We start from the raw sequence: 12668 nt of genomic DNA on the forward strand, positions 1-12668 counted from the left end.
TTATGAAGAATTCTTAAACACATTTAAAATACTATATGATGGAAATTGTCCAGTAGTAAATTATAAAAGGAAGTCAAAGTACGGCGAGTTTAAACCGTGGATGACTAAAGGACTCCAAAATGCCTGTAAAAAAAAGAATATTTTATATAAGGAATTTATAAAAAATAGAACTTTAGTAAATGAAAATAAATATAAAAAATATAAAAATAAACTAATCAATATAATCAGAATGTGTAAAAAAGATTATTATATAAATAAACTGGAATATAACAAGAATAATATAAGAGGTGTATGGAAAATATTAAATGGTATTATTAGAAATAAAAATGATGATAATCAATACCCACCATACTTTATGGAAAATAACAATATGATTAAGGATAAGGAGGTGATAGTAAATACATTTAATGAGTATTTTATAAATATTGGACCGAAACTAGCAGAAGAGATAAAGGTAGAAGGGACAAAAATAGATGCAGCAGATTATATCAACCCAAACCCTAAAACAATGTTTTTAAAACCAGTAGTAGAAAGAGAAATCAGGGACATAGTCAAAAGTTTTAAGAACAAAACAAGCAAAGATGTGGATGATATAGACATGCAAACTTTAAAGTGTGTGATAGATGGAATTAGTGCTCCATTAGCGTATCTATTTAACCTTTCATTTGAAATGGGAGTATTTCCTCAACTAATGAAAATTGCAAAAGTTGTTCCTATTCACAAAGCGGGAGACGGACACTTATTCACAAACTACAGACCAATCTCAATACTACCACAGTTCTCCAAAATATTAGAAAAAATATTTATAAATAGATTCGATGGCTTTGTAGAAAAAAATGAATTATTAACGGATAGGCAATATGGTTTCAGGAATAATCGATCAACAGCACAAGCATTAACAGATTTAATTGAGGAAATAACTGATAGTATTGATAAAAATAAATATACAATAGGAGTATTCTTAGATCTTAAGAAGGCTTTTGATACAGTAGACCATAGTATTCTTTTTAGAAAAATGGAAAAATATGGTTTTAGGGGTATTGTTCTGGAATGGATAAAAAGTTATTTATCTGATAGAAAGCAGTTTGTACAGATATCACAAAACAAATCATGCTGGTTAAATATTAAATGTGGGGTACCACAGGGGTCAGTTTTAGGGCCCAAGATGTTCATCATGTATATAAATGATATTTGTAAAGTAACTGAAAACCTTAAATATGTGTTATTTGCGGATGACACCAATGTACTCTGTTCTGATGTGGACTTGCAGCAGCTCCTGAGGACCGTCACCATGGAGATGTATAAACTAAAAAAATGGTTTGATGCTAATAAATTATCATTGAACCTAAATAAAACTAACTTTATGTTATTTGGAAATAAGAGAAATGATATAGATGTAAAATTGTATATAGACAATGTTAGTATAGAAAGAGTAAACAAAATCAAATTTTTGGGTGTGATCTTGGACCAAAGGATCTGCTGGAAGTCACACATTACATACATCAAAGGGAAGTTGGCCAGAAGTATTGCTGTCCTGGGTAAAACAAGGCACATTCTTAATCAAAAAACATTACACACTCTTTATTGTACACTTGTTTTACCATATTTGAGTTACTGTCTAGAAGTTTGGGGAAATACATATAAGACGAACATCCAACCACTATTCATAATGCAAAAAAGGGCCATCAGACTGATACATAACACAGGACCCCGAGAACACACTAATGGATTATTTATAAAAACATTTGATTTAAAACTACCAGATCTCATCCAACTCAAGACTGCCCAAATGATTTATAAAGCAAGTAAAGATTTACTTCCAACAGGGTTACAGAGAAGATTTTTACAAAGAGAAGGGAATTATAATTTAAGAGGAGAACTACTTTTTAAGATCCAATATTGTAGAACAACGCAGAAACGAATGAGTATAACAATAGCAGGGGTTAAAATATGGAACTGTTTAAAGGATGAAATAAAACACAGCACCAACATAAACCAGTTTAAAAAGCTTTTTAAATCATTTATCATTAGTAAATATAAGAAAGAAGAGCAAACATTGTTTTAGAAAGACAATAATATATATGTATATAAATACAATGTATGATTTCATAATTATACATATAGGTTATATTAAAATGTATATATTACCACTTTATATGGAATTTAAATGAATTGTGTATGTATAATGTATGTATGTATGTGTGTATATGTATATGTATATATATATATATGTGTGTGTATGTATGTATGTGTATATGTATATGTATATATATATATATATATATAAGTGTACAAATGTATATGTTTGATTTAAATGTTAAACTATGTATATGAGACGTGTGCTACATATATGTTGCTTATATATTGTTTAAAAAAAAAAAAAGTAATATAAGTGAAGCATGTTTTAGATTTTATATATTTTGAAGCTTGTTCTTGTTGTGATGGGGTAGGTTTATATAAGCGTTGCTTCAACCTACACCCTTTCGGCTCAATCATTGCTCAAATGAGTGTTTTTTTTTTTGTTTTTTGTTTTTTTTTGTTTTTTGTTTTTCTTTTCTTGTTGTTGTTCTTTGTTTTATGTGAAGATTGCCGAAATAAAATACATTGATTGATTGATTGATTGAAGTCCTTTGTACCTGTGGGTTGTTGATTACTACCTTGATTAAAAACACTTATAGCCATGCTGAGTGCTTCCCTCTGTTGGTCCTGCTCAAACACCACACACTTCGTTTTTTCTCTCCAAGCCAAGAAAACCTAAACAAAACAAACGTTTCAATTAGCAACAACAGAGTCTTGGTAGCACGGACGTAATTTGAAGTTAAGGAAACATTTTTTCCAAAAGCAATTTTGGTCTCAGTTTAAAAATTATGTGATGCTATCTCCAGGGTTTGCACAACTGTTCCATGGACAAATTCAAGCACATTTTAAGGACTTTCAAGATAAATTTTCCAGTTTTTCCAGTACCCTTCAAAAGGCGAAAACCAGTGTGAATCAGTTCATAGCCTTGTTGTTTGAGGTCACCAAATGCTGTCCGTGGGAAAAATACGGAAAATCTGCTAAAACCTAAGCCTAACATTAAACCAGCAGTTATCATTAACTGAATGGGGCATAGAAAATGAAGCAGTGTTTCTGTAGACTAATCAATGTCATTGGTGTTTGCAAACGTGTGTCCATTTGTGTTGTTTTTTTTAAATTTCTTGTTATTTTTCTCACTTACAGCACTCAATGACATGGAACAGCACGGATTGATTCACAACGTATTTGTGCTTGTAAACTGCATAACGTGATATAAATACATGCACTCTCAAAAATTCAACTTCACTCATTTATGAACAAAACTCTTCCATATTAATATAAAGATAATAAATTAAAGGAAAATATTTTGTTTGTTTCACTACCCCTCAGTCACCTTGCTTTAAGCATACCTTGCCTTATAACTGTGGCTATGATAACAAATGAACAAAAAGACAAAAGTTAACTTTTTTTGCTTTCACAAATGGTAGCCAGACGAGTTAAGTAGACAACAAAAATAATACAGCAAGAAATGCACCCAATCTTGTGTAAATACTACAAAATCAAAATCATCAACTCAGCTCTAAGTTGTGAAAAAGGTTACAAATTATACATTACATGACCTTCACAGTACAAACAAGTCCAAAAATGGACTAATAATTTCCATCCAATGTTCATTAAAACGACAATCTCCCGGCATTTATCATAAATTGATTAACATGGACCCCAACTTGGCTTCACGGTGGCAGAGGGGTTAGTGCGTCTGCCTCACAATACGAAGTTCCTGCAGTCCTGGGTTCAAATCCAGGCTCGGGATCTTTCTGTGTGGAGTTTGCATGTTCTCCCCGTGAATGCGTGGGTTCCCTCCGGGTACTCCGGCTTCCTCCCACTTCCAAAGACATGCACCTGGGGATAGGTTGATTGGCAACACTAAAAAAATTGGCCCTAGTGTGTGAATGTGAGTGTGAATGTTGTCTGTCTATCTGTGTTGGCCCTGCGATGAGGTGGCGACTTGTCCAGGGTGTACCCCGCCTTCCGCCCGATTGTAGCTGAGATAGGCGCCAGCGCCCCCCGCCACCCCAAAAGGGAATAAGCGGTAGAAAATGGATGGATGGACCCCAACTTAAACAAGTTGAAAAACGTATTCGGGTGTTACCATCTAGTGGTCAATTGTACGGAATATGTACTGTACTGTGCAATCTACTAATAAAACTTTCAAACAATCAATCAATCAATCAATCATGATATACCGATACACCACTGTCCTCTTGGGGCCCGTTGTGGGTGAAGTCTCTTGCCCAAGGACACAACAGCAGTGACTAAAATGGCGGACGCTGGATCGGTACAAGGAACTCTCTAAAGTTTCTTGACGACCGTTTGACCATCTAAGCCATGCCGCCTCTTATTGTTATTTTGTACATACATAATAAATTAATGAACAATTATTTTCCAATGTATTCATATTACGACAAAAATATGCATCAGATCACTTGAAGCCACGCCCTCTTACTCAAGCCAGTTGTGTCCACACCCACGCATTTATCCATCCATCCATTTCCTACGGCTTATTCCCTTTGGGGTCGCGGGGGGCGCTGGTGCCTATCTCAGCTACAATTGGGCGGAAGGCGGCGTACACCCTGGACAAGTTGCCACCTCATCGCAGGGCCAACACATATAGACAGACAACATTCACAGACACATTCACACACTAGGGCCAATTTAGTGTTTCCAATCAACCTATCCCCAGGTGCATGTCTTTGGAAGTGGAAGGAAGCCGGAGTACCTGGAGGGAACCCACGCAGTCACAGGGAGGACATGCAAACTCCACACAGAAAGATCCCGAACCCGGGATTTAACCCGGGACTTCTCAGGAACTTCGTATTGTGAGGCAGATGCACTAACCCCTCTTCCCCACCGTGCTGCACACCCACGCATCTGAAATCCGAATTTAGTCCTCGCCTGGTAGAGTACTTCTTAATACACGTCAAGAATTAAGAAAGTTCCTAAAAAACTCATCAAAACCTGTCTGAGAGTCTTCCTGCGCACAGTAAAGCATAAAGAAAGAAGAAGGTAGAGTAGGAGTAACATTCCCTCTGAGGTGCGCGCCTGCGCAATTACACATTGCTCACACGCCCTCTGCCCAAATAAAATCTATGCTGCATACAAAATCAAATCCCTTCTTAACTATAAACAAAATAAACAGATAACAATTTGTTATATATGATTTTGTAATGCAACTGTGAGTTACAGGTGATGTCAAGCGGCCACAACAGAGAAAACAATGTTCTCAACACTTAAATTTTTACGTCTATAGAGACAATTTAAAGAGGGCAAGAATTCCAACCATCAGTTTATTGAGCAAAACTGTTTGTCGGCCGTAACCACAACAAAAACATAGTAAAAAAATAATCAATTTTAGCAAAACTGGTTTGTCTGCCATACAAACCAGGCTTAAACACACTCTGTCGTCTGTCATATCGGCAACAGCCATTCTCTCTCTTTTACTTGCACCAACAGACACACTCACCGCACTTCGCCAGTGATGCATTTACGGCCACACAAAAAGTCGGATAACTCCAACACCACACAAAGTGTCAATTCCAAATTGTTACCATATGACACCCCAAACATCCATCCATCCATCCATTTCCTACCGCGTATTCCCTTTTTGGGGTCGTGGGGTGCGCTGGCGCCTATCTCAGCTACAATCGGGCGGAAGGCGGGATACACCCTGGACAAGTCACCACCTCATCGCAGGGCCAACACAGACAGACAGACAACATTCACACTCACATTCACACACTAGGGCCAATTTAGTGTTGCCAATCAACCTATCCCCAGGTGCATGTCTTTGGAGGTGGGAGGAAGCCGGAGTACCCGTAGGGAACCCACGCATTCACGGGGAGAACATGTAAACTCCACACAGAAAGATCCCGAGCCTGGATTTGAACCCAGGACTGCAGGACCTTCGTATTGTGAGGCAGAAGCACTAACCCCTCTGCCACCGTGAAGCCCACACCCCAAACAGATGTGCTTATTCTACTGTCATTTATTAAGAATGTTCTTTTGTCGTATGAACATTAATCAAGGAAGGCTGTTACTGGATTACAGAAATGCAAATAAAAATGCATATTAAGCGGAACTACATGCGATCTCTGAAAGGGGTACAAATTATTTCCAAAGTTGGACCCCCACCTAGGCATAAAACACTATAGCACACAGTTCATGAAAAACAAGATTCTGTTTCTTATATTAAATTAAGTGGGCCAAATCACTTATAATAGAAAAACATGTAATTTTAGTACTAAAATAAAATGTTTAACTTGATGTCAGCTTTCGGACAGGTGTGCTGCTGGTCTGGCCACAGTGTGCACGTCGGATGTTGCTTACAAGTGCTCCACCGAATACTCAGGGAGTTTTTGCGTTTGGTCACACACATGTACAATTAGAGGGAATATTGAGTAGGAGATACCTTTGCTTGAAGAGTGAGGGCCCAATGCCAGAGTGCTTGCCCTGTCTTTTCAGACATGTTGTGCTGGACCTGGAAAAAAAACTAAATAAATCATCTACATACTGGACACAACAATAGGTACATTTGCACAATCTAATGAAATGGTTGTGTGTACTTTGAGCGTGGACTAATCATTATATCATTGAGCTTTGTATACTGCCAGGTAACGAAGCACTGCTTGGCAACTTGGTTTTCAAGACAATGCTGCATCTGCTCCACCCTGAGGCCCGTTTAACTTTTATAGGAATTTTGCCATTTCCCATTTACGGCTCGTGGGTGAGATGGGCGGAGGTGTTAATGACGTGCACCTGAGGCGATTTTTTGAAAAAGGAGGAATATTACGCATTTGTTTTAGAAAAACAGGCCGGCAATTTCCTGCCCTATGCGTGGAGCAAATGTGCCACCATCTCTATATAAAAAGGGCCCATAATTGAAATGAGGAGTGATAGTCGAGAAAACTGGCAAGTTTGTTTGTTTGTGCATGCATGCACCCTTTCACTGTATGCGGGCACAGCTTGTTTATGTTTTACTTCTTTTGTATTTTGATTACAAGATACTTGACAATTGACAGAAAGAAGAACAATAAGAACTTTTGAGTTGATGGTCCTTTTTTGTGTCATGTGTGTTTGATACCCCTTAAAAAGTGGGTAATCAGACCACTTCCATCATGAATTTATCATTTACTGAGGGGGCGGCTTTCTGACTGTTGGACACTGTGTACAAAAGCCAGACTGTTAATGTACAATTTGGTACAGTTTTTTTCTTTTTATCCCATCGTTTTGCATTGTGCTACCTTGTATTTTATTGACTTACAAATTAGTAAAAGTAATCTAACCCAGTGGTTCTCAACCTTTTTTTCTGTGATGTACCCCCTGTGAACATTTTTTTAATTCAAGTACCCCCTAATCAGAGCAAATAATTTTTGGTTGGAAAAAAAGAGATACAGAAGTAAAATACAGCACTATGTCATCAGTTTCTGATTTATTAAATTGTATAACAGTGCAAAATATTGCTCATTTGTAGTGGTCTTTATTGAAATATTTGGAAAAAAAGGATATAAAAATAACTAAAAACTTGTTGAAAAATAAACAAGTGATTCAATTATAAATACAGATTTCTACACATATAAGTAATCATCAACTTAAAGTGCCCTCTTTGGGGATTGTAATAGAGATCCATCTGGATTCATGAACTTAATTGTAAACATTTCTTCACAAAAAAATAAATCTTTAACATCAATATTTATGGACCATGTCCACAAAAAATCTAGCTGTCAACACTGAATATTGCATTGTTGTATTTTTTTTTTCACAGTTTATGAACTTACATTCATATTTTGTTGAAGTATTATTTAATAGATATATTTATAAAGGATTTTTTAATTGTTGCTATTTTTAAAATATTTAAAAAAAAATCTCACGTACTCCTTGGCATACCTTCAAGTACCCCCATTTGAGAACCACTGATCTAATCTGATATTGTTTATTTACATGGCATCGATGTAGAAACTTACTTTAGCACTCATCCATTCATCAATGTTCAGATTTGTATAAACTACCCTGAACTGTGAAATGCTTTTCGACAGGAAGCTATAATTCCAGAAACTAATGAACCCGGGAACCTACAGTTTCTGAACTTTTGGTGGAAAAGGGCTCTTGTCGTTTCAGCCCCTGTGTCAGCATCACATGGTGGTGAGATAACTGTTGACAAGAGTTGGATACAGGTCGATGAGATAATAACAATTAACCTTGTCCTTGAGGCGAGCGTGGTGATACTCATTCCACACCCTCAGTGCATTACGCAGCAATTTGTTGTCATGATGCCTCTGGGCTTTCTCTGTGCCCGTTGTCTCGCACTGCAGCAGCACCTCTGGAGATAAACAAACAACACTGAATGAGTGATAGCGAAACAACACTGCATGAGTGCATTGTTGTTTCATGATATTATGTAAGGTGTCGACGCCATATCGCCTTTGCCAATTCATTATGCTAATGGACTTTTATGTTTTAATTAATTATTATGTGTACTATTTTGGGTGGTATCCCACTAAAAGGAGTGTTAATTTATGTTTACTTAATGTATTAGGTTGGACGTAGTGTCATTGCATTGATTTTAGAATAAGTGCCTGTCACTTGGAGACGTTTGGGGTTAATTGCTGCGAAGGGAAAAAGTAGCTTCTCGGCCATAACATGTGAAAGACTCAAGTTTACCAATCCAAAACCTCAAATTCATCCATCCATCCATTTCCTACCGCTTATTCCATTTGGGGTCGCTGGTGCCTACCTCAGCTGCAATCGGGCGGAAGGCGGTGTACACCCTGGAAAAGTCGCCACCTCATCGCAGACCTCAAATTCAATACCTCTTAAAATGTAAAATAAATAAATAATAATAATAATTATAATAAAGAGTTCAATATAGTCATCTCAAGTTCGGCTCACTGCGATGAGGTGGAGACTTGTCCAGGGTGTACCCCGCCTTTCGCCCGATTGTAGCTGAGATAGGCACGGGCGCTACCCGCAACTCCAAAGGGGATAAGCAGTAGAAAATGGACGGATGGATAGTTCGGCTCTAACGCCGACCAGGATAAGTGAACTTCAGCAATTGAGACATTTCTACTTAAAGCCTAAAAAAGTTGCTTACAACCTTCTATTTCCAGTTTTTATCATTAGAGATGGGCAGCACGGGGGAAGAGGGATGATTGTATCTGCCTCACAATACGAAGGTCCTGAGCAACCTGGGTTCAATCCCGGGCTCGGGATCTTTTTGTGTGGAGTTTGCATGCTCTCCCCGTGACTGCGTGGGTTCCCTCCGGGTACCCCAGCTTCCTCCCGCCTCCAAAGACATGCACCTGTGGATAAATTGATTGGCAACACTAAATTGGCCCAAGTGTGTGAAAGTGAGTGTGAATGTTGTCTGTCTATCTGTGTTGGCCCTGCAATGAGGTGGCGAATGTTCAGGGTGTACACCGCCCCCCGCCCGAATGCAGCTGAGATAGGCGCCAGCAATCCCCCGAGACCCCAAAAGGGACGATCGGTAGAAAATGGATGGATCATTAGAGAGCCGTCTTAATATGAAATAACGCACCTATACCCACATTTACACTCATTTGACCCAATGTAGTGGTAGTAACAATAGAAATTAAGACTTCTACTAAACTGTATTACATATAAGATAAAACATAGACATCATCAAGTACAGTAATATACTGTAGATTCTCAAACACACACGCATGCACGCACTCATTAACCAATGAAAATACTGCAATTTGTTCGATGATAATCAGCTGTGCAATCTATTGTAAGTAAGTAGGTAAGTATCGTTTGTTTGATTAATCGAGTAATCGGACAAAATACAATTTATTACATCAATGCATATTTTTGTGAAAATAATTGACAGAGTGAACAACTACTTTCTGCTTGCAATAACTGACATTTCTTTTCTAATAAATGAACATCATCATTAAAATTGCACTTTTAACATGTGTGGACAAGGTCTGTTTTCGCTATGGGCAACGTGGCCCAGTGCGCAATCTATTAGAGGGCACACGCACACACAAAAAACAAAAACAAAACAAAAAATCTGTGTTCTACAGTGTTTAGTGACTACCACCACTCATTTCCATTTTTATGGCTCTTTTTATACAGTATATGTAACATGTGAGAAGTAAAACATTTTTTTTTAATATTTATGTATTTTTCACCAAAATCTGTTTTCTGTAACTTGGTTTTGTTTCTCATTTTATTTATTTGAGTTTATTGAACATTTGTGGTTTTATTTTGGTACTTCCTTTATTTTCATCACAGTACGCAGCTTTATTTTGAAGGGCAAAGGATGTCACATTGCTGCCCCGCCTTCTTCAGTCCGTTTGCTTTTCACCTGATTGAAGTAGGCATGTATGTGTGTTGGAGCAATAGCGGATGAATAGTTACTTTGGGGGAGTTAAAATAACCACCTAACACAAATAAAGCTGATGTGATGATTATCAGAAAAGTTGATTGTCTTATTTCATTTAGTGTAGGGTAGTATAGCATTGGGGACATTTTGGGCAAGAGAAAAGCAAGCTAAATATCACAGTAGCCCCGCGTTTTTCCCTCCCTGTGAGTCAGTGTGTGTGTGCGTGCATATGTACTGAAATTGCATTGTTTTCATATAAGCATGTTTGACAGAGAAAGAGGTCACACACAACACAGGAATAAACCCGGTTTATCCTGAGCGCGGCCACCGCTTCTGCTCACTGATCCCCTCACCTCCCAGGGGCTGGAATAAGGGGGTGGGTCAAATGCAGAGGGTAATTTCACCACACCTAGTGTGTGTGTGACTATCAGTGGTACTTTAACTTTTAACTTTAAAATCCATGTCCTTTCTTGTCACCGTTCCCCTGAACACAAAGCAGTGTAGTCGGCATGATCACATGCCACGGCGACACAGAAAAAAGGAGGCACATTTGCTCCAAGGTAAGGGCGGATATTTGCTGCCACCTGGGTTTCATTTAAACCTGAGTGGTAAGTAGGTGTACTCTCCAAAGCAATAAATTAGCAGACCAAAATAGAATTCCAATCTCCCGTCCTCTGTATAAAAACGATGACCGACTGCCAGTAGGACGGCTTCTGACACCTCAACTTGCTGCTGAGAGTGATACAGGTTGTGTCAGAGGAGGCAAGAGGGAGGGAGCCAGGGGATAGACTGATTCCAGGCCAGTGAGGCCACACAACACAAACGGCTTCCAAATAAACTGTATTTCATTACTAAAATCAACATAAACCTATATACCTACATGTAATTGGGTTATTTAAAAAAAAAAATGAGGCTTTCATTTGTAAAATAATTCGTGCAATTCGTGCAATGAAATGTTTTTGCGCTTTCAACAGGATTGTGTACGTCTTGTGGCCTTTCATAGTAAAAGGAAGGCCTAGGCTTGTGGGTATAAAACTATGTCCATGTATTAAATGTTTTGTGCCTGGATGTTATAATATTTTATTAGTCACACCTATTAAACAATTAATCGAAGAAACATTATAAAACAAAGCTTTTTCTAATCAAATTAAAAGACTACTGGTATGTACTTTATACCTGTCAACCCTCCTGTTTTCCCCAGAAAACTCCCATATGGCAGAACATTTTAGCGTAATGATTAAAATCCCTAATTTTCCTGGGAAAAAGTCCCACATTTTAACAGCAAATGAAGTGCAAAAGAGTCTTTAATAAAACATGCTCTGAGTCTAACATGAAGTCTTTTGTACCTGTGTGTGGTTGATTCTTGCCTTGATTTAAAATACTTTGAGCCAAGCTGAGTGCTTCCCTCTGTTGGTGCTGCTCAAATACCACACACTTAGTTTTTTCTCTCCAAGCCAGGAAAACCTTTAAAAAAAAAAACCCAACAAATTAAATTAGCAACCACGGAGAGTCTTAATTCGTACCAGGAACACAATTTTAAGTTGGGGGAAATATGATTTCAAAAAGCAGTTTTGATCCCTGTTTAAAAACAATGTTATTCTATATTAATGGAGACAAGTCAAACAATCACATCAAGCGGAAAACGGCCGCCGAAGCTGGAGCCTTTCCCTTTAGGCCGCTCTCAAGCTCATTAATTGGCTCTCTAGCGCTGCCGTTTCTTGCTTACGTTGCCGAGTGCCACGCCGCAATGACAGACAGCATACAGCAGGTGGAGAAAAGGGTTGGTCTCCAAACGACAATATGTATTATTAGCAAGTAAAAGAAAGCGAAAAAAATCGAGACAAGAGGAGCCTCAAGCTCCATTTGAAAGTTAATGTGTTGTTAAAATAAACACATTGTAGCATTAATATCCCAGTTGTCACCGTCCTTGCCTTTTGTTGCAGAGGACGACGGCTCGAACTTCAGCCAAGGCATAGAGGTAAATCATAATGTGATCTTGAAAAAAAAAAAAAAGTTCAAGACAGTGAACATTAATGAACAATCTGCTGTACAGACTGTAAATGACACGGATCATATTCATAATTGCTCATTTCTATATGTAGTCCCAGTGTGGGTGGCACTGGGAGCAAGGTGGGTGAAGTTTCTTGCCCAAAAACACAACAGTAGAAACAAAGATGGCGTAAGCTGGATTCATACCAGGAATTCTAAAGTTTCTGGAAACCGCTCTACCATATGAGCCACGCCGCCCCTT

General features: G+C 38.1%; 1 protein-coding gene across 9 annotated transcripts in view; it reads right to left on the minus strand.

Annotated features, from left to right (window-relative positions):
* The window catches only part of sfi1 (SFI1 centrin binding protein), a 48474-nt gene that overhangs the window by 10784 nt on the left and 25022 nt on the right, over positions 1-12668 (minus strand). For 7 of the 9 annotated variants that reach the window (XM_061874380.1, XM_061874379.1, XM_061874383.1 and 4 more), the window contains 4 exons: positions 11764-11881; positions 8271-8392; positions 6485-6553; positions 2637-2754 (listed from right to left, as the gene is read on the minus strand). In XM_061874380.1, the coding sequence (XP_061730364.1) occupies positions 2637-2754; positions 6485-6553; positions 8271-8392; positions 11764-11881 (427 nt within the window). The remainder of the gene's footprint in view (positions 1-2636; positions 2755-6484; positions 6554-8270; positions 8393-11763; positions 11882-12668) is intronic. The other 2 variants (XM_061874382.1, XM_061874381.1) reach the window with 2 other exon arrangements.

Source organism: Nerophis ophidion, linkage group LG16, assembly GCF_033978795.1.
Source record: "Nerophis ophidion isolate RoL-2023_Sa linkage group LG16, RoL_Noph_v1.0, whole genome shotgun sequence".
NCBI classification, from domain to species: Eukaryota; Metazoa; Chordata; class Actinopteri; order Syngnathiformes; family Syngnathidae; genus Nerophis; species Nerophis ophidion.